Below are 27,791 nucleotides of genomic sequence, written 5' to 3'. Positions count from 1 at the left end.
GACTGTACCAACCAGCTCTATACTGACGTCTGGGTCTTGGGAAGGTAATCAGCCTAAATATAACTCCCTCCCTATTACAGTGGCACAAATACTGCAGATCACCCATTTAATATGTAATTGGCAAAAATGCTGTGCGTCAAAAAAATATCTGACTGAATACATGTTACTTCTCCCCAGAAAAAGCTCACTTTGAGCTCAATCAAGCTCAATCATGTCGCAATCTGCACACAAAGTCAGGAAGCATAATTATGACATAACGGTGGGTTAACAAAAAGGCCTTATCGAAAAATAAACGGTGTTCATGTTTTGCATATGGGTGAGTTTTAACAAGCAGTATACAAGCAATGCATTTAGTCTGATTTGCAGACGTATTTGATGTTTGCACATCAAATACAAATAAGTCCCTATTTTGGGACATAGAGCTGTGAAACTGTGACGTTTGTAGATTGTAGGCTGATAACAAAGCTAGCTCCGAAGGTACAGTAAGTCTGGCCGTGCTTTTGTTTACATGCATGTGTGTGCTAGTCATTAAATGACTAGCACACACATGCATGTAAACAAAGGCTTTACATTTGCCTTGCGTCAGCTTCCCCCTCCTGCTCGACCCTCTTGTCCCATTATCATCATTATGTTTCCCTGCTGATCAAAATGAAGAACACCTCACAGACACATATCCTTTGATGCTGTGCCAGAGTGTCACTCAAGGCTCAGTTAGGGTCCTTCAGGCAATCGATGGACCCAACAAAAGCAGAGGAGACACAAAGTAAACTTTTTTTTAAGTCAACAGTACATTGGGCTTGGGGGCATGGGAGATAAAGAGTAAACAAACTGCCTGCTTCTGATTAAGCACCTTCTGTAAATGTCATTCTTCATTCTGAATTTGAGAAACCCAGATGCTCTTGAGACTCAGAATGAGGGTCTCAGAATGAGACTCATCTTTGGTTTGTATCAAATACGTGGCTTTGGGCAAAACGTAGAGACAATGTCTCAATGTCACCACTTTGTTGGCAGATCTGCAGATCTGAGACATTAATTCTGCCATGTATGTAAATGTCATAGTCAGATTTCTCTTATTGTTTGAAAACATATGTACCATCAAAACATTTTCAATGATCAAAATAACCTGTTCATTATTAAACATAACCTCTAATGACACCACATTACTGAGATTAGATCTCAGAAAACTTGTCAAAGCAAAGCAAAGCAAAGTTACTATATTTACCCAGGGTATCTGGGCTAAGCTCAAGAACTTGTTTCCAGCCAGGCCCTGCTCATAGAACATTTCATGGTAGTGGTTCAATGCCTTGCTCAAGGGCACTTCAGCGGTGGTAATTTTAACGTGTCGGACCGCTGATTCGAACTGGCGACCTTCCGGTATCAAGACCGCTCCGCAATCCGTTCGGCCACCGCTGCCGCTTTTAAAGGTCATGTGAAAAGGTCATGTGAAAAGGTCATGTGAAAAAGTGAAGAACAGACTGGGTGTTCTAATGTTGTTGTTTTGGATGCACCCACTTCAGCCAGAAAATGTACAGTATTATGCAAGAGCTGACAGTATGTGCCTCAGGTGTCAGTTTACATAACCACGAAGGCTCACAATCGGGATGATGACCAATTTACAATTACAAACACACTATGATATGATTAGTACTACGCTGCTGACTATCAGAACCCTACATGACAGATAAGACTGTAAGAAAAAAGATATCCACATGGTGTAGAAGGTAGAGCAAAAGTAAAGCCCTTGACCTTTCTTCAGGCATACTCGCTTTGAGCCAAAAACTAATAAATACAAAAAAACACTATCGAATTAGGATAACGTCCGGTTTCAACCCACATGGGTTCTCCTCAGGGTGTGAATAGAAACTTTTTCAAAACATAAGACTATAAAGACTGATTAGTTGTGCACTGGAGTCGTGCATAGAAAATAGTAGATACAGAGTACAAGCTCACAACACTGCTTTGTGTTGTGAGCATGGAGATCTGCTAACTTTGATGTGTGACACGATGCATTTCAAGGAATTGGAGAACCATTATTCTATTCTGATTTTCATGTCTTGTTCTGATAATGCTGAGCCAATTTTCTGTTTATTGCAGGCTCAGTTATTTATATTAAGGCTCAGTTCAAACTAAGTTTGATTCGAGGTGGAACTGGCATTAAAAATGCATTAGTTGCGACCGAAGGTCGTTGCGGTTAACTATGAAACCTTGCGTTTTTTGTCAATCACGTCACGGACACTGCCCCTGCTGCCACCCTTAGATCTCCATATATGACCTCTTCTGACATTCTATATGTTGATCTGACCTCATCACACCCTGTACACTCAAGACACGCTCCATATATGGCCAGTGCACGCAACCTCGCCCTATAGGGTGAGGTCGCTTCTCGCCCTCAGGCGTCTTACTGGTGTAGTGTACTAAATTATATTCGACAACAACACATTGGGAGTGAGCCAGGCTTTAGCACAGGGCTGATGTTTAAGACAATATCCAGATTCACAATATCCAATTTTAACTCAAAGGCCTAATGACACTACAGCAGGGGTTCACAACCACCTGACCGGTACCGGTCCGTGGGACAAGAAGGCGGCCCGGCAAGTTGAACTAAAGTTTTCACCTGTCCAAAGTCATTTGCATTTCTGATACAGACACCATAGCCTTGGATCAAGATGGTCATCAAGGCTTATAACCACCGTGTCTCTCCTCTCCGGAATAATCCTTATGCTTTCTTTCTATGCTGTAAAGAAAAAGGAGTCCGTGTTGCAGAACTGGTGATTTAATAAACAAAAAATAATTCAAAAGAACAAACGTGATCAGCCAGGGTTCTAATTCTGTATCCAATCTCCGTAGTAAACAAACAAAATTATATCTCTCTTCCTCTCAAGCGCGACCGCTTCCCTCTACACCAGAACAGAAAGTAAACACAAGATATCCCATAATACTCCTCGTCAGAGCCCGCCAACACAGTAAAGGAACAATCCCCCTGTATATACCTTAGGGTTACAGGTTATCAGACATAACCTTTTTTTGTATAACTCCCTCCCTATTACAGTGGCACAAATACTGCAGAGCACCCATTTAATATGTAATTGGCAAAAATGCTGTGCGTCAAATGATAAAAATATCTGACTGAATACATGTTACTTCTCCCCAGAAAAAGCTCACTTTGAGCTCAATCAAGCTCAATCATGTCCCAATCTGCACACAAAGTCAGGAAGCTAATTATGACATAACGGTGGGTTAACAAAACATATTATTGAAAAATAAACGGTGTTCATGTTTTGCATATGGGTGAGTTTTAACAAGCAGTTCAAGCAATCAAATACAAATAAGTCCCTATTTTGGGACATAGAGCCGTGAAACTGTGACGCGAGTAGATTGTAGGCTGATAACAAAGCTAGCTCCGAAGGTACAGTAAGTCTGGCCGTGCTTTTGTTTACATGCATGTGTGTGCTAGTCATTAAATGACTAGCACACACATGCATGTAAACAAAGGCTTTACATTGGCCAGGGCCAGGGTTCTAATTCTGTATCCAATCTCCGTAGTAAACAAACAAAATTATATCTCTCTTCCTCTCAAGCGCGACCGCTTCCCTCTACACCAGAACCGAAAGTAAACACAAGATATCCCATAATACTCCTCGTCAGAGCCCGCCAACACAGTAAAGGAACAATCCCCCTGTATATACCTTAGGGTTACAGGTTATCAGACATAACCTTTTTTTAGGCATCCTATCCTTGACTGTCGATATAACGCCATTTAGGTAAATGATATAACATTATGTAGTGATAATAATATATATATAATAATATAGCAGCCAGTCAGTGACCATTATAACTCTATGTCATTCCAACAGTCTTCCGTGTTCAATTGATGCGCGACGCACCACGAAGCGTGAGCGTGATGGAAGTAACAAAGAGACGATACAATCTGTTGCTCAATATGACCTTGATAGATACCTGAAGAAGAGAGTGGAGGAGGAGATATAGAAATAGAATCATTGAACATTTCTGATTCCAATCTCCTTTTTTCCGTGCCCACCACACATTTTTTATTCCTTCACAACGTCCACAAAAACAAAGTGGGATAGAAAAGTTGAAGGAGAGGTGGAGACTGTGGAGAGAAAGAATGAGACTCTGCAAATGAAAAAAATGAAAAAAGGAAGCAGGTTAGCGCAAGAGCCAGGCAAACAGAGAGAGAGATGCAATACAAGGAGTCAGAAAGAGACTAAAGAGAAACGATAGAACGATTATGAGAAGTCTAACAAGAAAACTCTCATGATGACACACACACACACACACACACACACACACACACACACACACACACACACACACACACACACACACACACACACACACACACACACACACACACACACACACACACACACACACACACACACACACACACACACACACACACACACACACACACATCCTTATACTGACCACATGACTTTGTTTGGGATTGGGTGTTACTTAACTGCAGTGGAGTGTAAAGCAGTTTGCAGCTTGGTAACCAGTGAGTGACACACGCACACGCACGCACACAACAGACATACACACAGACATGTACATCGTAGGCTACACACATCAACACCACTCACATACACATGCAAATCCACGCAGGCACACCCCCACACACACACACACCACTACCACTTATTAAAAGGAGCCATTGGGGTCACGGTGCACTGCCCTTTAACAAGGTTAATGACAGAGAAAGATACCAGTGAAACAGATGGCCTTGGTTAAGTCACATGAGGGCACAATTGTGTTGATCACATGACTAAGGAGATAGTGTATGCCGATTTGCGTGATGTATGGATAAAATGTGTAGGCCTACGAGTAATGTACAGAAATGTGTTTTGGCAAAATCGACCTCATGGTGGCGCTCTAACCGGCAGATGTGAAAAATGCAGGGCAAAGGTTTTTTCTTGGCCCCTAGGGAGGGCACCTACAAAGTTGTACACAGATCGGTGAAATTATAGGTAAGAATATGAATTGCCCTGATATAGTGCAACCATGAGGCTGATTAGATTTTTTTGTGGAAATCGACATGTAAATCGCTGTTTTCTGCAAGACCTTACTCTATAAGCCATCTCCAAAACTGGTGGGTAAAACTGAACAACCAATATGTCAATTTGATTCCCTGCTTTCATGACATGAAAAAACGAAAATTAAAAAGAATCCAATGGCAGTTTTGCAGTCAAATTTGGCACATTTGTGTGTGTGTGTGTGTATGCGTGTGCGTATGCATGCGTGCGTGCCCTTGTTCACAGGCTGTGTTCATCTTGGTGCAAAAAGTTACAAGGCCAAGCAAGTTGAAGACTTGCATTGTACAGAACATCATGATGCACACACACGCAAGCACAGTAGCACACACACACACACACACACACACACACACACACACACACACACACACACACACACACACACACACACACACACACACACACACACACACACACACACACACACACACACACACACACACACACACACACACACACACACACACACACTACACTTGGTAAATGGTGCATTTATATAGCGCCTTTATCCAAGGCACTTTACATAGATTGTGCATCAATTCACCTATTCACACACACATTCATACACTGATACAATTCGACACTAACTCTGTTGTTTGATGCCCTGCATCATGTTTTGGTGCAGGGCTGCAACTAACGATTATGTTCATAACCCATACTGTATGTCCATTATTTGCTTGATTATTCAATGTAATTAATTTAGAGTAGACCATAACATCACTGTAATAAAGGTGTATCGTATCGTAAAATACCCAATTATGCTCATCAGAAAGCATAATAATATTGCACGCATTATGAAGCTGTCCTATAGAGTATTATTATTTACCCACACTCTTTTGTTTTGGTCAAGTAACTGTGCTCTTTAATAAATTACGCAGCACAAGACATCGGAAACAGAGGGACAATGGCTATACCGCATAAAGTGCTAATTCAGTATATGTGTTGGACAAGTAAAGTAGATGAATAGAGACTCCTGCTATATCTACACAGGCGTACATTTCAACGGTGCAACCAGTGCAATGCACCGGAGCGTAGACACCAGAGGGCCCAAAAAAAAAGCCAAGGCGACAGTGACAACTGACAAGAAAGCCTGAGGCTACTCTGGCGCATGAAGAGTAACACCAAGGATTCGTCAGTGATGTCACTGACTGACTGGTTTATAAACAGCTTCAAGTCTGTACGACTTCCATGTTACATAACAGTGACATCACTGGCCAGTCCTTCTTGGTATCTTTACCGTAGTCTTGGTTTCAACGCATGTGTTCATGTTTAGCAGCATAACAAAGATCAGCTGTTTTTTTTGTCACGCTTGCGCTAATGAAACACTAAAGACGGAGTTATCATTTCATGTCAAGATTCAAGTACAACCATCAGAAGATTTAAACCCAGGTAATGTAATCCCGTCACTCTGCAAGTTTAACTAAAGTTATTTCCCATCTGTCCAAAGTCATTTCTGATAGCCTAAACATAATATTTGCACCGGGGCCTATCGCCAGGTCTGTATGCCACTGTATATCTCAAAGTCAAAGTCGTACAATTTGTCACACACGTTACCGCAGTGACATTTGTTCTCCGCATTTGACCCATCTCTTTGGAGCGCTCTGTGTGCGCTCGGGAATAATTTGATTCGTTGATCTACCGCTTTATCTAGTACTTACCACATTCCAGAAGAGGGGGTTGAAGATGATAGCGATGACAGCGAACCAGAAACTCGAGTCAGAGACATCAATGTGTCTCAAAGCCTCCTGCAGCACAGACATGTCCACCTGAGTGTTAGAAGAAAAGACAGAACTTGTGAATTAAGACAATGTAATTTAGTGCAGACTGTAGAGCAACTGTAGAAGATCAGTGCAGTTTAGTGTAGTTTCTGCTTCCAGGATAAATTATAGTTTTAATTCACCATTAATAATTTTCTCTCTCTCTCGTAGTTTAAATGGGCTGATTGATACATAATGCCTAATGGAGAGGTGTGTTAAATATTGTTCTTGTATGTTGTGCTGTGCAGGCTGCCTGTCACGGTGCAAGGAGCAGTGTATGTGTGTGTGTGTGTGTGTGTGTGTGTGGTTGTGCGGGCGCACGCTCGGCCGAGATTTCCCTCCCACCCTTCAGCCCCCCCTGGTATAATACCTTCCCGCGCGCCTGTAGGAGTTAGTACAGTATGTACAGTTGTGGTTTGCAGGAGGCAAATCATGTGGGCAGAACTTAATATAATAGTGTTTTGCACCGTTCCTCTTGTTTCCCGAGGCCATCACCCTTGTGTCCGCATTAACAGAGATGCTCAAAAAATACAAATACAAACACGTGCACAAGGGAAGGCATGAGCTACCTACATAACGTTTCACACACGCTACAGACACACACCCGCATGTCTCTCCCATAGTGCACCAGTCTAATTGTGGTATTATTCTGTGCATCAGCAATGTGTATTGTCTCACTGGGCCTCATGCGCCAACCGTTCTTAAGAGGAAATTTGTTCTTAGACCCACTTAGGAAGTTTTTAAGAAGGTTTTGGGATCCCTCAATCTTTTCTTAGCTGTGATTTGTTCGTAGGTAAGAACAGAATCTACGCACACTGTGGAGCACTCTTAGGGTGCCTTTTTCGTTCTTAAGTGCAATCTGAAAACATAAAGGAAAAATCACACCCGTGTGAACTGAGTGGTGTAAGGTCTGTCTGACGTAATGAAATCATGTCTGACGTAATGAAATCACACCCGGGTGTGATTTCATTACCTGGCTTTGTTTGTGCAGAAAAAATGAGCATGGTTGCTATGTTCACCCTGTTCACCCGGGTGTGATTTCATTACGTCATTACAACAGGGTGAACATAGCAACCATGCTCATTTTTTCTGCACAAAAAAGCCAGTTGTAGGAGTGGTTTACACCACTCAAAAACAGCGCCATCTGCATGATGCTCAAAGTTTGGTCTGAGGACCTCAAGGGGTCCTTGAGGAAGTTCCAGGCAGTCCACAGCAAAATATGGAACATTTTACCACTTTAATCCCATTTTATACTTTGAAAATAGCCAATCCACAAGCTCACAAACGCATCCCATTACTGCCCATTTTGAGCTTGTAGATCAGCTACATTTTGATAAATCTTCAAAACATTTCCCTAGCAGAAAATATTTTCATATGGGGGTCTGCAGAATGCATGTCAATTTGGGGGTCCTTGACATGAAAATGTTTGAGAACCACTGGTTTAGAGTTCACAACCCAACCCAAACAAACGCCATACCCACCACATAACTTCCACCCCATGCACCCGCCATCATCCCCCCCCCCCCCCCCCCCAAGTTGACTATTGTGAGATAAATAATAAAATACATTCATGAATATTGAAAATATTGAAATATTGAAAATTTCTGTTCACTTCAGTACCTCCACAGTATTATTGATTTTTAATGTTTGGAGTCTGGTGTTCCACCATATTTAGACTTTAGTTTAGGTATTCTTGACTTCACTCAACTTTATTTCTATGTGTGAGGTCCTGTGATTTCTGTGTGCTGAAATCACACACAGGTGTGACTGCAGGCAAGGCCATGGAGTCACGCAAAACCACACCCACCTGGGTGAACACAGGTAGGAAAGTGAATTCCCAATGCCTTATATGGGATTGGTGGGGCGGTTCCCTATGGTAATTAGGATGCTAATTAGGATATGTGGGGCGTCTACCTATGATCATTTGAATGAACTGGCACACCCCTTCAAGTTACGAGGATTTGGATTCATCATCATAAGAACATGCTTACGAACAATTCTGCCTACTTAAGAACGTTTCATGAATCTGACTGGACTTCTCTTAGGAAGAAATGTAAGAGGAAAAGTTAGGAACTTATTGGCGCATGAGGCCCATTGTGCCTCGCCTACTGTACTAGGCTAAAAACAGATCCCAGGAACACAAGGCACCTGTTGTTTTCTCAATGTGTATGTCACGTGTCAACGACTCTCGGATCAAAATATATAATTGAAGACAACACCATTTAAGATTAGATAATCACATAATGATGGCATGGAAATATATCTATATGCAGATAAGAATGCAGTAGCTAGGCTACATGCAGATTAACCGCAATTTGCAACACTAGATTTATTTTTAATGGGTTGAATCTAGCCCGTCTCCGGACCCCCCGGGTTGAGCTCCTTTGGACCTACCGCGTAGGGTCCGGTATCACCGGCTTCAAGCGACATGGGATGCAATCTGATTTACCCTGACTTACCCCTCTGCTGCGGTGTGGGTGTCACGCTGACATATTCAAAAAGAAGCATATGAACGCTATAGGAGACAACGAACCTTCTGACCCCCCCCGCGAACGGCTCAGAAGCCGTTAAGTATTTTTAATGTTTGTACGACCGTTTTGGCAGCTCTGAAATTCTCTCTTCGGTCCCTCCTTGTTGACATCTCGGTTGGCTAGCTGCGCCTACGAGGCGCAGCTAGCCAACCGAGAGGCTGGAGGCGGTACAATGGGATGTCAACAAGAGAGAATTTCAGAGCTGCCAAAACGGTCGTACAAACATTAAAAATACTTAACGGCTTCTGAGCCGTTCGCGGGGGGGGGGGTCAGAAGGTTCGTTGTCTCCTATAGCGTTCATATGCTTCTTTTTGAATATGTCAGCGTGACACCCACACCGCAGCAGAGGGGTAAGTCAGGGTAAATCAGATTGCATCCCATGTCGCTTGAAGCCGGTGATACCGGACCCTACGCGGTAGGTCCAAAGGAGCTCAACCCGGGGGGTCCGGAGACGGGCTAGGTTGAATCTAGAGTTGCAACACCATGCTACTGACAGCCCATATACATACATCCAAACAGAAAGGTCCCCCTACATTGTAATTTCTCCAATGCTAGTAAAGCAAGCCTGTTGAAAGTATCAAACTCCACCAAATCCACCTGAACACAGGAAATTACAACTAGGCCTACTCTGTTAAAATGTTTCTGGGGAGCTAGGACCCTCAGACCCCCAGCTTGGGAAGTCCCCCACACCAGCCAAAAAGATCTCCTGGATTCTCACAGTCCAATGTTGGCATACCTGAAGGTGTATGTCTGTAGGACTACATTTTAAACTCATGAATAGCAATCAAACAAACAAATATAAACAGGTGATGCTGATAAAATAACTGTCTCCTGAAAACAATTCGCAATGATTTAAGGGAAAAACTATTGTCAGTATGAGAAATAATGCCAATTCCTGAAAAGCTTTCACTACATGTCTGCTGTTTAGGAATGGCATAATTAAATGAAATAATTAATTATTATTTATAATTCCAAGTATGTGAATCTAATCAGTTGTAATATAAAATCCCAGGTTACCAAAGCCTACTACTATACGATTAGTAGATTAATCTATATTTAGTTACCGGTATTATCCTTGGTGACTTTGTTGAGCCGCCACACACAGCACGCACCTGAGTTTAATTTTAAACTAAACGATGTCTATTTGTATTTCTGCAAGGACCCCAAACATTTAGCGTTATAATCCAATGTACAAATTGCAATTGTAGTCTCAATGAATTGAATGAAACATTTGGTGTAGTCAAACTAGTCATACATAGATCATAGATGTTTTATAGCCTGCTATATTATCGAACGCTTTATACAATGAATGAATTGATCATTTTATTTGTTAAACTGCCTGCCAGCGGTTGCCTAGAGACCAGGCCCCAGCCCCCAACTCTTCCTCGGTTATGTCATGTGATAGCTACACAGCCGCGTCTCTTGTCCCGCGTCCCAGATTGCAGAATCTGCACAAGTACCTTACTGTAGTCCACGTTGTTCAGCCCTCCACAGCAATCCAACACGGGGTTGTTATTGTTATTCACGGCGGCGGTGGCACTAACTGCAGCGTCGCTCATGTACTGAATGGACACTCACGGTCACCACACCTGAAGAGTGTCCTTTATCTATAGCGCGTGGAAGAGATAACTGGATTATACATTGCACAACAAAAGGATAATGTTTACACTAATGGAGGTTTCTATCGAGCACAGTTGCTCGCATCGCATGTTGATGACAGATAATACTCGATGCTTTATGGGTAATGTAGTTCAAAAGTTAGCTTTTATTTATGGCCTTTCTTTTTGGGAAGAATGAAGTGTGAATGACAGGCCAGATGAGATCTCGGGAGTCGGGAATATAACCTAATGCCAGTTCAGAGTTCCACACACATAACACAAATGTATTTCAGTCCAAGAGACAGCATTCCACTTGCAGTTAGGCCTGTACATTTCTCAGTCTTTGGATATTTTCCCCCTTATGCCACAGCGACACCTACAGGTCGAAATTGATTGAACATGTTATTCAGTTTGTAGAATGGGTACATTTAAAACGAAAGCATGATAAGTCCATACAAAAATTGCTACGAGGATGAAACCATAGGAATAGCACTAAAACTTGTTTATATCAGGGTCCTTTTCAATTCATGAGAACTTCAGAAGTCATGTATGTAAATCAAGCATGGGACATAATGTAGAAAATGTTTTGTATATTATCCAGTGATGGAAAGTAGGCTAACTATAAAGGCCATTTACTCAAGTTGATCTTTAGTATTTCCATTTCGCAATGCTTTCTACTCCTCTACATTTCATGATGCAAATATAGTACGGTACCCTTTACTTTACATTTATTTGACAGCTTCTATAGTTACTTCACATTTTTAGATTAATAATACGTACTCAACATATACAATATTAATACAAAATATTAATAGGGTAAACAAAAGTTAAAATCATGATGTGTTGTGAGCTTGTAGATCTGCCATTTTCAAAGTATAAAATTGAGACGAAGAACCATTTAAGTCCATAATTGAATCTGACCCCTCCCCGAAAGCGCTGTCCTGACCCCTTTAATATCTATAATTTATACATTATGGATAATTATTATGGACTTCATTATTCTCCAAAAACATGATATATTTGATTGAAATGGGCATGTTACCTAATGTTTTGCCTATATTTTGAAGCTAATACTTAGGTAAGTAAGTAGCCTTGCCGAGCCATGAGGCATAGGGCAGGAGCCTATCTCCTGTTTCTGTAGCGTGAGGCAGCTTGATGTACAAGTACACCCCCTGGACATGACGCTAGTATGTCGCAGAGACTTACCCCAATCCAACCCTTGATGCTGAGTGTCAAGCAGGGAGGCACTGGGTCCCATTCTCTTCTTCGTCTTTGGTATGACCCGGCCGGGGATTGAACCCGACCTCCCAGTCACAGGGCAGACACTCTAACCACAAGGCCACTGAGCTGGTAATACTTAGGTACTTGGACTTAAATAAATTAATGTACGACTTACTTGTGTATGTAAAAGTATTTTTTACACTGTGGTATTGCTTATTGTTTACTGCTAAAAGTCCAAAATCTGAGTACTTCCACCACTGTGTATCACATTTGGATGGCAGTGAGAGTGGGGAAAGGGGGTGGTACAGTGTAAGAACCCATTCCTAGTGTTCTTCTATCTCACCACTCTCTCTTTATGTATCCATGTTTCTGTTTCTCATATTGACGCAGACAGAAGAAGAAGTCATGCGTCTGACCGCACGTGGCAAATGCATAAGTGCTTTGGAGACTGATTGATTAAGTCGGTGAGTGAGTGAACAAGTGATGTGTGAGAGAGGGGGGTGGTGGTAGGAGGGAAGGAGGTATGGGAGCCAGGAGGGGACGGAATACTGTGTGTGTGTGTGTGTGTGTGTGTGTGTGTGTGTGTGTGTGTGTGTGTGTGTGTGTGTGTGTGTGTGTGTGTGTGTGTGTGTGTGTGTGTGTGTGTGCGTGTGCGCGTGCGTGCGTGCATGAGTGCTGCTGTCTTGAGTGGGTTGATTGCAGTGACACTGTTCTCTTCCACCTACATACCTGCTGCTCTACTTTACATCCTCTCTCATCTCCTCTCCCCATGCCTAGTGCCTATAGCCTGGCTAATAAGCCAGACCGAATCAGCCGTTGGCAAAAAAAAATTGCCTGCCGGCTGATTACGGTCTGGAGAGGCTCAATTGTACGCCCATTTCCTACACCAGAGAACTGGTGTGGCCAATCGGGACACGGTATGCAATATGGGCGGGCTTTGGTACAGTGACATTCAATGCTTGAGACCTTTGACTGACAGTAGCTCTGACCAATTGCGTCAAAGAGAAAATGTTTGAACCCACCCCCCGGGAAACAAGATCCATACACAGCATCTCCAGACTCAAATACCACACGACAGTGTGATTTGAGTCTGGCTTATTAGCCAGGCTATAGTGCCTACACCCGACCAAGTGTCGTAGTGTCAGGAGTCAGCTGGGCTGACCACAAGCCCCATTATACAGGTAGGTCCATACTTAGCACAATAGCACACCCTTACCAACATTAAGTGCTTCTCTGCTGTTCTTTCTCCACATTACATTCCTTCACTCATTCTCCACCTTTTCACACTCTTCTGTCTCTATGTCCCTGTTTCGATGGAGACTCATGAGGGACCACTCGGGTGGTCAACCAAAATCACAACCATTATCACATGTGTATAGAGTTAAAGTGGTTAAAAAGCTGTATTAACTAATTTAGATGCAGGGAACCATGGGGGTCCCCGGACTCCACTTTGAAGATCACTGATTGCGAACGAAGTGAGCACTAACTATAGAAGCCTACCAAAACCGCCCGCCACCAGAGGGCAACTGAAATTGGAACGATACAGAGGTCTGTGGGACAGTATTATGCGTGTCTTAAGTACCAGGTCTTATACTTAACTTAAGACCTGGAGGCGTGATCAATGCCATTTGGCTATTCTGAGTGGCCAAACAGCATTGACCACGCCTCCAGGTCTTAAGTTAAGTAATAAGACCTGGTACTTATTAAGACATGCATAATACTGCCCTGTGTGTGTGTGTGTGTGTGTGTGTGTGTGTGTGTGTGTGTGTGTGTGTGTGTGTGTGTGTGTGTGTGTGTGTGTGTGTGTGTGTGTGTGTGTGTGTGTGTGTGTGTGTGTGTGTGTGTGTGTGTGTGTGTGTGTGTGTGTGTGTGTGTGTGTGTGTGTCAGACTGCCACAACAGCTTTGTTCGCTTCCCGCGTTTACACGTCTTACTTGTACTCACTCATGTCCATATACATGGACATACTGTAGCATACTGTACATTACATACAGTATGCTAACAGACAACATGCAGTCTTTAAGTTTATAGAACATGTCAGGCACGTGTTTGCTCAATTTGTAGTGATTCAGGGAACATACAATTGGAAATGTTGTCCTGTTAGCTAAATATTGGTTCAATATTACACACACCCACACCCACACACACCCACACACACACACACACACCCACACACACACACACACACACACACACACACACACCCACACCCACACCCACACACACACACACACACACACACCCACACCCACACACCCACACACACACACCCACACCCACACACCCACACCCACACACACACACACACAATCACATTGCCACTTGCATCATCCTGCATGGTTAACATACACAGCAGGGAGTGTTTGCTTTTCCGTGGATTATGCAAGAGTCAGAGGACCACGTGTGTTTGTGTTTTGATTCACATGCGCAATCACACACACACACACACACACACACACACACACACACACACACACACACACACACACACACACACACACACACACACACACAAAAGGATGTTGTCCACCTCATATTTAATTTGATCCAAATTGTTCAGTCATTTATATTTGTCCTGTTGTTTGTTGACATGGGTTCATGCCACTTACTCTGATCTTGCACTTTGTAAGTCGCTCCGAGTAGAGCGTCTGCTAATGCCTGAATTGTAAACAACCGAGCTGCAGTACGTGGCTGATGGGAGATTCATGCGGTTGCAAGGACAGACACCAACAAGGTTAATCAGCTGTCTTCATGCGCACAGACATTACATATACAGTACGTCATGTAATAATAATAATAATAAACTTTATTTATATACCGTAGCACCTTTCATACAGGGTTGCAGTTCAAAGTGCTTCACAGGCAGGACATACATCAAGTCCTTTACAGTTAGGTCATAGGTTATATCAAACACAATGCAAGACAAGACAAGACAGTGAATGTGCATAAAGTCAGACATCGAGATAAAAATAGGCATGAGAAGGTCAAGCATTTAAGGTATTTGTTAAGTAGTAGCCTATGTAGTTAGTAGGCTCATGTCAGGCAAACAAATGTTATATCGATCTTCAGTGAATTTCTCTTTCTCTTTCAGATGGTCCTTTCAGCAGAAGTTGTTCAACATAAACAAACGTATATAAGTGATATATATGTGTGTGTTACTGTGGAGATATTGACCGCCTGGCTCGTCACAACGCAGCACCACATCAGATAACAGTGGTCAGGAAACAGATAACAATGACACAGGAAACTGATGGAAAAGACAAGCCAACATAGAGAAAATTGTGGCATTGTCCCCAATTAGCTATGTGTGTCTTTTTTATTGCACTTGATTGTGTATAGTATTGTGTATTGTTGTGTCGGAAGGTCGCAGTTAAGTATGGAATCGCGCATTTCCCGTCAGTTGGTGTGTTGGTCGGGCACCATATACCCAGATGTGGAGACCCTGATGTCAAAGTAAATGGTTAATTTGGGCATTTTATTTGAAGTTTCAGCTTGAAACGCTGGCTCTGAAGTTTCTGAACCAATCAGAGTGTCGCATCCCTTCGGGCAATGGGACGGTAGCTATGCTACACGCAGGAAGCATGGACTGTGTTTGTTTACAAGTCAGATAGTAGGCCAGCCGTACCAGTTTGCCGCTATGTGACTCATTTCTATCATGTTTTCAGATACATATTTTAGTGTGATGATTAAGTTTAAACCGAGTAATATACTGTCTGGATGTCATCTTGAATGAGATTAAAAATTGAGCAGTTTGTAATCAAAACCAGCTGTGTTTGGAGGATGATGCAGCAATGGGAGTAGAGTTCTCAACAGGCCCGAAAATTAAGGCCCGGCTCTACCTGGGCCCTCATGATCAAACCCTGTACACTCAAGAGAATGTCCCCGCTACCACCCTTAGATCTCCATATACTGTATGGAGCTCACCTGTTCTGACATTCCATTTGTTGATCTGACCTCATCAAACCCTGTACACTCAAGACATGCTCCTTATATGGCCAGTACAGAATTCATTCCATGTTGATCTGACCCCCCCATGCCAAAGCGCCAGCGCTCGCCCAGCAGTCTGCCGTCAATGAGGCATATGCGGGCGAGGTCGCTTCTCGCCCTCAGGCGTCTTACTGGTATAGTATAGTATTTTGTGTATTGTGTATCAGGATATACTGTATCTATGATATGACACAGTCCTGCAGTCCTGTTGTTCAATTAGCTGTGTTGATAAAGGTTTGTGGCCTCTTAGTAAGAGAAATCTATGAAAATCTGGGAACTAAATCTTTACCAAGAAATTTCTTCACCAATGTGTTTCTAAAGGTGTCTAATAACATGTACTAAAAGTTTGAAATTCAACTCCCGTGGGAAATTGAGTTATTAGCATAATATGTGACCCATACCCTTAACATCCTATATAAGGCAAAAAAGTCCAAATTTCATCATTCTTTAAGTAGCATGTGACATATGAAACTAGGGTGTTTGCATGATTCTGAATCCATTCCAAGCATTAGTTTTGCACAAAAAACACTCCTTGGGAGGAAAACAGCCACACAAACGTGATGAGGTCAGCACATTTGGTCAAGTGGATATGGCCTAATTTAGCCCAAGGAGTGTTTTTTGTGCAAAACTAATGCTTGGAATGGATTCAGAATCATGAAATCATCCTAGTTTCATATGTCACATGCTACTTAAAGAATGATGACATTTTTTTTGCCGCCTTATATAGGATGTTATGGGTATGGTCACATATTATGCTAATAACTCATTTTCCCACGGGAGTTGAATTTCAAACTTTTAGTACATGTTATTAGACACCTTTAGAAACACATTGGTGAAGAAATATCTTGGTAACGATTTAGTTCCCAGATTGGTCAAATACCTGATAAAATGCCCTTACTATCTGGGCTGTTGTGCCAGGTAGCTTACTCATCCTCGTCCTTATGAGATGTTGCAGCCAGTGTGCGTGTTCGCCAATTAAGTGCTGGGACCTACGCAAAGAGCCAAGTGGTTTCCCGAAAAACCACATGTACTGTACTGAGGGCTGTAATCTAATACTTGCATTATACAGCATGTTCAGATGTGGGCGCGTGTTTGTTTGTGTTCTTATCTGCAAATACGTCTAAGCAACAAAAAAATCTGCAAGCGTGCGCGCACATGTGTGTGTGCTCATTAGTCTCGGGTAAGACAAGGACACAGTTTGCATTTATAGATAAATGTGTGTGCATGTGTGCCAGGGTGTGTAAATGTTGTTTGTACAGTACAACATGATCTACCACTACTGACTACTGACAACTGATTCACAGGACGTGCATCATCAACATCCAACAGTTAATATGTTGTCTCAGCATAATTATCCCATTAGTTCAATTGCATTCAATGCAGTTTGATTATTGTAATTCAAAAGGACTTATTGGTAAGATGTATTATTAATTCATAAACTGCTGAAATGTATGTAAAAGCATATTGTCAATATAGTCAAGTCAATTTTAAATGCTATAGCATATTAAGCAAAAATAAATAAGCTACATAAAATAGCCCTTACCACCCCCCTGCCAAAAAATCCCTCCTCCACCCTGCATCCCTCCTCAGCCCCTGCTATAAATGCATACGCTCTTCTTTCCTTCCATCCTTTCCATATCAGTTTTTCTCCCTCCTTCCCTCCCACCAAATCCCCCTCACCGGTAATTATGGTGTAAAAGGAACAGAGACGCGCTGCCAACAGGCTCCGAGTGTAAACAGAGACATGCTGCATCAACGCAGCATCATGTAGTCACAGCATGAGATAGACAAGGAATACTAATCTGCACAGTTGTCTTGTGGCTACCATACCATGTGCCACACGCGGTACATCCACTCCACACATACATAACTGAGTGCACACACGTCAATATGCACGTACACATGGACATATAGAGCAGTATTATGCGTGTCTTAAGTACCAGGTCTTATGACTTAACTTAAGACCTGGAGGCGTGGTCAATGCTGTTTGGCCACTCAGAATAGCCAAATGGCATTGATCACGCCTCCAGGTCTTAAGTTAAGTAATAAGACCTGGTACTTAAGACACGCATAATACTGCCCATAGCAAACACAAACACATGCATGCACTCAAGATCATTCACATGCTATAGGCACATGGAGTAGGATGCACACACACACACACACACACACACACACACACACACACACACACACACACACACACACACTGTAAACACAGGCTTGCTCATATTTAATGGTCAAAGGTTTTTTTTTCTTCCCTCACATACTGTAGCATGGGGCATCAGTACGAGTGCCTATATTTTGTTTTGCACGGTTGAACACAGCAAGAACTCTCTCACCTCACCCTCTGTTAATTGAGTGGACAGAAAAGAATGGGTGTATTTTCAAAGCAGCCTTAAAAGATTCCATTGCTGGAGCATAGCAAATCTCCATTGGGTTGGGAGTTCCAAAGGTGGGGACTGCCTGCCACACTGAAGTCCTCAAAGGTTCGCTTTCTTGTTTGGGGAATAGAGAGGAGGTCCAAGTCTGTGGACCGCAAGTTCCGTGACAGAGTACGTTTATGGAGGAGACCTGAACGGTACTTGGAGTCAGGGCGTTGTTAAAGCAGAAATAACATGCATTTGCAACTGTTTTTAATATTAATAATCATATTGTCTATGTCCCTCAAACTTATTTCTAATGGTTTGAGCCTCAATCACCACTCTGATATAACCAGTCCTTGTCATTTCTTTCTGGACTTTGAAGCAGTTTTAGCAGTACCACAATATCCACCACTGAGGTGGTGGGGGCGCTGATATGCAAATTATTTAATATTTGAGTCATTATAATACTGATGCTAGATAAAACCAGGCTTGTTTCCATTCCATGCCAGCTTGGAAAATCAACAATGGTGGACATTGTAAACAAAGTGGAAATGCAAATTTGGAACTGAAGAGGAGCAGGAATTATACAAAGTAGGGTGATACTGATGACATCACGCATATGACCAAATCAGTTGAGCTGTTCCTGAGAGCAATTTCCATAAAAGCCCCTATGAGAAAGCCTGATTGTTCAAAATTGCGTATTTGTGGTGATAGAAAAAACATAGGGGAGCCCAAAAAAACACCCACATTTTTTAAAAGTTTTCTCACACGCACACACGCACACACGCACGCACGCACGCACGCACGCACGCACGCACACGCGTTATTATTATTATAATAAACCACTTTAAACTGTGGTAAAGGTGTGCCCCATTGTGTTTTGATCCTGTTCACATAATGCTTTTGCATAAGTCAGTCTATTTATATGTTGGTGCATATAAATAAATAAAAAAGGGTAGAATTGAAACAAGAATTTGAATGGCCAATAAATGAATTATCAGCTGCCACATTCGTGCTGACAGCATGGTGATGATGATTCAACAAGACCAATTAGGAACTCATCTTCAGTTCTGGCGGTTGGGCACTTAAGGCCTATTCATAGGTGAAGAGGTGACTGGCCTATTGAAACTGGACTATGAATAGGCCTCAGCAGCGGTAATACAGTATGAGCCGTGCTGAGAATTGTAGACCTGAAGAATGCATTACGTTAGAATATCTACCAAATAAATGTAGCGATTGTTAACTTAGCCCCGCTTTAGAGATCATTGGCCCCGCCAATCGTGTTATGATTACTAATGCACGATCTCTTGAGAACGAGGCAAGCCTCTCTCTCTCTCTCTCTCTCTCTCTCTCTCTCTCTAGCTCAACGTTAGCAAGCACTAGCTGCTAGATAAACAACTAAATAACATGCTGCTAGTGACTAGCAGCATGTTATTTACAACAATTGAGCAGGAGCCTGTTCCACGAAACTTGGATTAACTAATCCAGGATTTAGGCCAAAACCAGGCTTTTTAAATCCTGGTCTTTACAGCCTGGTTTATTCTGTTCCACTAAAGCCAAGCGAGGCTTAGAATGGGCGGATTTATCGAGCCAGGATCATAAAGCCTGGCTGAATGCAGAGCCTGGCTTTTTGTTTCTAGACCCATTCGGTGGAACACAGATTTACTGATCCTTCTTCTTCATGGGGTATTATGGCAGTTTGCATCATTAATAGTTGCATTACTGCCCCCTTCTGTATATCTCAGTATCATTACTAATCTATTCAAGACTTACTGATACAAGGACTTAAGCTTCTAAAATAAATACTGCTGCTGTAATTAAAGAGAGAACATACTCTCAACAGTGGATAGACTGAATGATTAACTACCCCAAAAATATAGTTTACATTTTACCACTACTATTAACTTAAAACAGAATTCTTAATATTGTAAGCATAATGATATTGTCGCATTGTGATATTTGGCCATAACTCCCTCCTCTGAGGGAGCTACCTTTGGGGAAGGGGGTTGTTGTCCAGACAGGGGCCAGACTGGTGAACTGTGGGTCATGGGTTCAATAGTGGGTGAAACGTTACAATGGTAATATGTTGTAAAACAATGAGTAATGGTAATATTTAGTGGTTTTCACTTTTACAAAAAAAAAAAATATATATATAATATAATATAATATAATATAATATAATATAATATAATATAATATAATATAATATAATATAATATAATATAATATAATAATTCTTCTTAACCGTGCACTTGCACGACAGCAAACCTATTCTGGGGAACATTCACCAAAAGCAGCTGATCTACAAGCTCACAAGCTGTCATGATGTTGTGCAGCCTATATATTTTGTTTATTTTATTTTATATAGTGCTTAAATTAGTCCTTTAATGCAGACCGATAAAAATAAGGCAACATAAACCTATAATAATTGAATAAGTGTGGAAAACATCATTGGTTTGTGATCAGTTTGACTGCTTAATGAACAGTAAAGACATCAGGATTAGGTTAAACCTGGCTGTTAGCCTGGTCCGGAGCAGGCTAAATCCAAAGCATTAGTTTCCATGGTAACTAATGTAGCATCACTTTCATGAAACCGAATCAAGCCTCAACATATCCAGGTTAACTGGTTAAATTAATCTGGCAAGATTAACCAGCTTTCATGAAACCGGTTAATCGCTGATCCAGGATATATTAAGCCAGGATATCTGTTAAATCCCGGTTTAATCTCTAATCCAAGTTTCGTGGAACGGGCCCCAGGACACAGGTGCAGGTGTGTGTGTGTGTGTGTGTGTGTGTGTGTGTGTGTGTGTGTGTGTGTGTGTGTGTCTTGCAACGATGGGTCGCGCGCATGCGCATGTGTGACATCCGCTGACGGGTCGCAAGCATGTGCGTGCGTGCGTGTGTGTGCGTGCGTGCGTGCGTGCGTGCGTGCGTGCGTGCGTGCCCGCGTGCGTGCCCCAGTCACACTTACTCTTCTGAAGTAAATCCATGTGTCACGTTAAGTCCTCAACAAAAATAAATAGACAATGAAAAGTGGTTATGCAGAAGCATCAGGGTTCAAATCACCATGGGGTACATCCACCATGGGGTACATCCATTGTCCAATTCAAACTGGTTTTATAGAACCACTAAAGCACGAACAGTTTAACTATGACAATGCACAATAGTGTGTGTGTGTGTGTGTGTGTGTGTGTGTGTGCGTGTGTGTGTGCGCGTGTGCGTGTGTGTGTGACTGTGTGTGCAGACTTATATTTTGTTCAAAAACACAGCATGGGATTTTTCATCAGCAACCACAATGAAACATAAAAAAAACCTTTGAGTTACATATACATGTTTACACAGATTATTAAAGGACCACTTGACTCCTTCAAAACCGCTCTCAAAGGGCACCTACGGACGGCTGCAATTCGAAACTGGCCCCCGTAAAATCTGAATCCCCACCCCTTTTCCCCCTCACTGTACATGTTTTCTTTTCCCTTTTTACCTCCTTTATGATGACGATTTCCTGTTTTTTGGCTATATAGAAGTGTATATTTGTATGTTTCTAAATGTTATGATGAATTGAACATGGTGGACCCTCTTGTAAACAAGCGTAGTGCTTTATTAGTCGTCCACTCACAGTTTTTGTATTGAGTTGTGCTTGAAATGTACTGTAATTCTGCAAACTGTTAATACTTCAATCAATCAAAATAAATCTTTACCAATTACGGTAGATCACTATAGTCCCTCTAGCTGGGACGGAAGATACAAATGTTCAAAGAAACATCACTACAATGTTAAAGTATTATAATTCGTATGGAGTTGGTGTGTCGGTGTGTTGTGTTCATTTTCTACTAAAGTTAGTGTTGTGAATTTTAAATGAGGAATAATAAAGCACTTACATTTGTGGATGAAAATAGCTTGAGCAAATTACCTTTCTGTTGGCAAGGCACATTTGTCTGTGGAGGGGGGAAAAAAACAATGAATGGATTTGTATTTATTTATTTTATGTGTGTGACTAGAACATTTAGGATTCAGTTTAGCTTGTTTACCGAAATTTACACAGTGGCATGCAACAGGACAACATCTAAAGTAGAAACACAAACATAGAGCACCCGGTTTCTAAGGAATCGGTATACGGTACCCCCATATAGTGAAGGAGCATAGGTTGATATAAGGGTGATTCGTCTAAAAGCGCCCAGAGCATGCTCGAATGATTTTGCAAGGGCGCGCGAGCCGGCGACTTTCGGGGTCGCCAAAGTGGCCAAATCCATATGGCCACTATTAGGTATATCTATATAAGGCAAACATGTCTAAATTTCATTATGCTTTAAGTAGTGTGTGATGTGTCAAACTAGGGGGTTTTCATGATTCTGAATCCATTCCAAGCATTAGTTTTGCACAAAAAACACTCATTGGCCATAACCACTTGCCCAAATGTGCCCAAATGTGCTGAGCTCGTCACATTTGTGATTATTTTTAGCCAATGAGTGTTTTTGGTGCAAAACGAATGCTAGGAAGAGTCGAGTCCTCCATGGCCTCATTGAATCAGTTCTCCCAGAGTCGCAGTATGGTGCGACATCTGAAGGCCCGATCAAAGACATCTGAAGAGCATCTCAGAACTCCAGTATGATTTATTATTATTACCATTATTATTATTATTATTGTTTATACACATAGCTACAACATTTCGATAATAATAACGTCATAATTGTACTTATTTCTATTGAGGTCCTCTACTCCTCTCACAGTTTGTGGCGACTGGTACACACAACCCAGGAGACAGAATTGAATGCAGAAATAATAAATGTTTATTCACAGCTCTTTTGGACAAATAATAAGGTTTCTCTTTTTTCTCTTTCAGGTTTCAACTTGGTGGATCAACACAAAGTTCATGCTTTTTTCCTTTCCAGCAGGTGGAGTGGGGGAGTCGTCTTCGTCACTGGACCTCGTCGCGGGACTTCAACGGTAGGTATTTTTACTCAGGTAGGTGGTATTTAGCTGTAGGGATATCGACAGGTGAGTAAGGCCTCACTCACACCTTTCGATCTAGCATACAACATTGATGCATGCTAGATGTAAGCAAGATGTAAGGGTCATGGCCGCCCCAATGCATTTCCAATGCAAGTCACATGGTTTGATACAACATTTTGGACTACAAGCTGTTGTATGGCTTTCGGCTGTGTTTCGACTGCCCCCCTCCCCCTCATACAACACAAATGTTATGTCAAACCATGTGACTCCCATTGGAAATGCATTGGGGCAAGATGTATCACACCCTTTGTATACAACAAGCATACATCAATCTGTTGCGACCGTGTGAGTCGCCCCTAAGGTGTCTAGAATAGGATTTCTCCCCCCTTATAGGAGTCGGTAGGTATAACAGTCAGCTGGTGAATAAACAGTCTCTCATAGAATAAGGAAGGGAAGGCAGTGACGCCGTAAGTATTTCTACTCAGCCTGGGTGCCCCGACTCGTCGCCCGGTGGCTGTGTACTAGGGCAGTATTATTACTCCTTTTCCATACGTGTGTACTCCGGTAGGTTGCCCTCCATTTCCATGTCCTTAATCATTTGTTCCTTTCATAGGTTAGACGTCCGCTTGAACGTGTCATGTAGTTTACGCCCGGTGGATGCCTAGGAGGATGAAAGGACAACAGGATGAGTATTTATATTTCACTTATTGTTGCATAGAATGTGACGTGAAATACAGTGGTGTTTGACCTACCGCCCAACATGCCCGGTATGCGCGCTGCCTCACCTCCCGGAGAATGGATCTGTACTGAGGCAGAGAGAGATGGCTTTATACTGGGGGTGGGGCCCTCCTAGCAGGTGAACGCAGGTGCCGCGCATTCCAGCTGATCAAGTATATGTAACGAGGTATGTATCTTCCTTCCACAATCGCGCCTAGTGGCGGGCACGTGCTCCTGCTATCTCTCTGCCTCTGCCATGCTCCGGGGGCGCTCTTACCTGTTGTTACCATAGAAACACCATAAGATGAGTGAAAAATTACACCCATGTGAAGTAAGTGGTGCAACTCCGTGTGGGGGTCCCCGTGGGGGGGGGGGGGGGAGAGTTCCAGACCCACAGGAACGCACCCAGGGTGCCGGCCCGATTCCGGTGAGCCGCCCCGCGTCCGAAACGGTTGAGAAATGACAAAGTTATGTGTTACAGTTGTGTGTGTGTTAGGTTGCGCACAGGTGGTGAAAAACAACCATGCTGTTTTCGTGCGCAGACGCAGCCACCCACACACCCACCCACACACAGTCACTTAAGGAAGTGGTTTGCACCACTTAAAAATACAGTACAATACAAAACACATAACTGATGACAGTTGTGCCTCATAGCCTCCTCTCCTGCTGACCTACATCTATCGATGCTTTTGTCAAAGCATTGTGACTCGTGAGAGTGCAGGCCTGGAGGTCAATGTTGGAGGAAGCAAAGCGTCAACAAAGACACCAACATCTTAAGTCATGTTACCCTGAACCACCTGCGACTCTTTTCTACTCACATCGTGGCCTCCACAGTCACCAGGAGGCACACAGAGCTCAGCTACTGTAGCTCAAAAGGAGTGCAAATGAATGGATGCTCGTTTTCAAGGCTGCCCGATGATGATGATATTACCTTGTATCTCCATCTTTAAAATGTTTTTTAGACGGTACAGTATGTTCTTAAGTATAAATGGCTGCCAAAATATACTAGATTGAACATATAAGAATATGGAAATACATTTTCATAAATGCATTTTAGATATATAGTAATATATTATCTCACTAACACGGTTTTGTGGCATTTCTGTCGTATATTTTGACAACTGTGAGCAGGGTCTTATAATCTGCCCCACTCCTGTGTAAGTAGTAGGTAAGTAGTACATTTTATTTATAGAGCACATTTCACAGACATCATGTATGTCATCATGTAGAAGAGCCTGGCCCCATGAAGTGAATGGAGTTGTCGTAACTCTGTCTTACTCTATGGCTCTGGTTACAAAGGCCTGTCTAAAAAGGTTGGTCTTTAAACGTTTTTTTTTTAAAAGGTCCAACTAGTAAAGGCTCGATCACCGTTATTTTTCAGTTTTGTTTAGTTTATCCTTTAAATGCAGATCATTGTTACCGCCATTACCTTGGTAACAGAGCCCATCTGTGATGGGCTCTGCACGCACGCACGCACGCACGCACGCACGCACGCACGCACGCACGCACGCGCACTGGTCAAGGCCATTTGCCATATAATTCAGCATGAATCACGAAGCTAACCACTCAATCTAGAGTGCATGATAAATGCAAGATGGAGGACAATGGCTAGCACAGTACCTTTGAAGGCCACACACGCTACTTAAAGCATAAGGTTAACCACACATCTGTTTCCACTCACCAACCAAACATTTCACACAATGAGATAGGTCCATGAACCTGCAGCAGAAATGTCAACATCAATTATTGTCTCCACCAGGCCGAAGGCATGGGGAGAGAGTATGTTTTGCACTCCGTCCGTGTGAGTCCGTCCGTGTGTCCGTCCGTGTGTGTGCCTCAAATCATCCAAGGCGTAAGAAGAAATGCCACCCTTTTCACATTGGCCTATTATAGTGCCACCAGGAGGCCACGACCTGACCTGCCCTGGTGGAGACCTGTGCCTCGAGAGGGGCACTTTATCTAGTTAATTGTATTGCCGCAATTTCAGCAGATTGTTTTGAGACTCCTGTCTGCCTTTGAACAGTCCCTTTGTCTTGCTTGTCTTGCTTGTTTTTGTCTATGTTTTTGTCTGTACATACAAGATCCACGCTGCCTGTCTGTCCCTTAATCATCCATTACATAATGTGTACGTGACATCTGTGCATGAGTGTGTAGTACTGCACTGTGTACTGTATGTATATGTGTATGATATCTTATGTAAAAAACATACACAAAGAAACGAGCACACAAACACCTACCCACAATGTTAACTAATTGTGTTTGTCTGTGCTACCCAGAATCTTAAATCCTGTGGATTACAGGCCTGAGAGAACAGAGTAAACCCAGCAACCCAGAAGGGCAACCTCCCCTGTATCACATATCCAGATATGCTCTGAATATACATACTGTACTGCGGCATGACTCATATAGTCTATGCAGTTACCAAGCAATGAATAACACTCCAACAATGAGTTGACTTTACCTTCATCCTTTTCATATCTTCATACAGGGGGACAGATTTGCATAATGAAAACCTTTCAAGCATGTTGGCCTTGCAAACCTGTCTGTATACAGTACACCGCTAATGAGTACATATATTCAGTTGAGTGGCAGGCTCATACAATAAGATGACACCAGGCAGTATCACACGACAAGTTCTAAAGTTAATTATAACTACTAACCCTACTAACCCAAATCGATTATTTAAATGAGGGGGACATCTAAACAAAAATTGGCTAAAAGAGTAGTTCACCCAAAAAATTACTTATTTTCTATCAATTACACACCCCATGAAGACTTGAATTGATGGAGATCTTTTAGTTTTTGTCGCATTCTTTAGCCAATAATTAGCCCTTCTCTAAGTCCCTCCCCAACCCGTCCTTGTCCAATATGCACGTTAGCAAGACAAGAGAGGAGACAAGACTGTCCTAAGTTCGCACCCATTGATTGAGATGCATGGTAATAAAATGTCGGGATTTCTCCATAAAAATAATCAATTGTTTCAGTAGCAAGCGCTTCAAAATGCCTTCTAAATCTAGTCAACCAGGCCTGCAGTAGCCTATATGCACTGGCTGGGCAAATATGCATGACATTATTTCAATAAACTAGAAATACTAAATGTTAGAGGGTGAAACCATAGATATTAAAAAATATAGATGCCTCATTGGTCGCTGCACTTTCGTTGGAGAGACCTGTCTCCAACGGGAGGAGGAAGTCAAGCGAAATATCGGAAGGCAAGTGCTGCTGGGAAAGAGGGAGTTGCGCCTCTGATTGGCCTACCGAACGTCCCCTGTATATGTTTTCTTTTCCCTTTTTACCTCCTTTATGATGATTTCCTGTTCTTTGGCAATATAGAAGTGTATATATTTGTACGTCTCTAAATAGTATGATGAATTGAACAAGGTGGACCCTCTTGTAAACAAGTGTAGTGCTTTATTGGGTCGTCCACTCACTGTTAACAGTTTTTGTATTGAGTTGTGCTTGAAATGTACTGTAATTCTGCAAACTGTTAATCAATCAATTATTCTGTTTTGCTTCCGCTATGCTTCGCAAGGAATCTCGGGAAGGCTTGCCAATGCAATCCAATCACCATTGCCTCCCCCCATGTTGCCTTCCGTTGAGATACA

The 27,791-nt window shown here is 42.4% G+C and overlaps 1 protein-coding gene and 1 long non-coding RNA gene across 6 annotated transcripts in view; both read right to left on the bottom strand.

The window, feature by feature from the left end:
• The window catches only part of pemt (phosphatidylethanolamine N-methyltransferase), an 86,520-nt gene extending 75,463 nt beyond the window's left edge, over nt 1–11,057 (bottom strand). For 3 of the 5 annotated variants that reach the window (XR_013788829.1, XM_079492836.1, XM_079492837.1), the window contains exons 1-2: nt 10,806–11,057; nt 6,716–6,823 (exon numbers count right to left, since the gene is read on the bottom strand). Coding sequence is in view for 4 of the 5 variants with exons in the window: in XM_079492836.1 (XP_079348962.1) it covers nt 6,716–6,823; nt 10,806–10,904 (207 nt within the window). In the remaining variant the exon portion in view is untranslated. Of the gene's footprint in view, nt 1–6,715; nt 6,824–10,409; nt 10,492–10,805 lie in introns of those variants that run through there. The other 2 variants (XM_079492839.1, XM_079492838.1) reach the window with 2 other exon arrangements.
• A 12,226-nt stretch (nt 11,058–23,283) lies between these two features.
• Nucleotides 23,284–24,261, bottom strand: LOC306915497. The gene is made up of 2 exons (XR_013788831.1): nt 24,222–24,261; nt 23,284–24,130 (listed from the first exon to the last, which is right to left on the bottom strand). It is a non-coding gene; the product is annotated as an uncharacterized lncRNA (long non-coding RNA).
• Between the last annotated feature and the right edge of the window lie 3,530 nt (nt 24,262–27,791).

Source organism: Electrona antarctica (assembly GCF_951216825.1).
Source record: "Electrona antarctica genome assembly, chromosome: 22".
NCBI classification, from domain to species: Eukaryota; Metazoa; Chordata; class Actinopteri; order Myctophiformes; family Myctophidae; genus Electrona; species Electrona antarctica.
The sequence above is the reverse complement of the archived record's forward strand: the minus strand, read 5'-3'. Positions and strand labels throughout refer to the sequence as shown.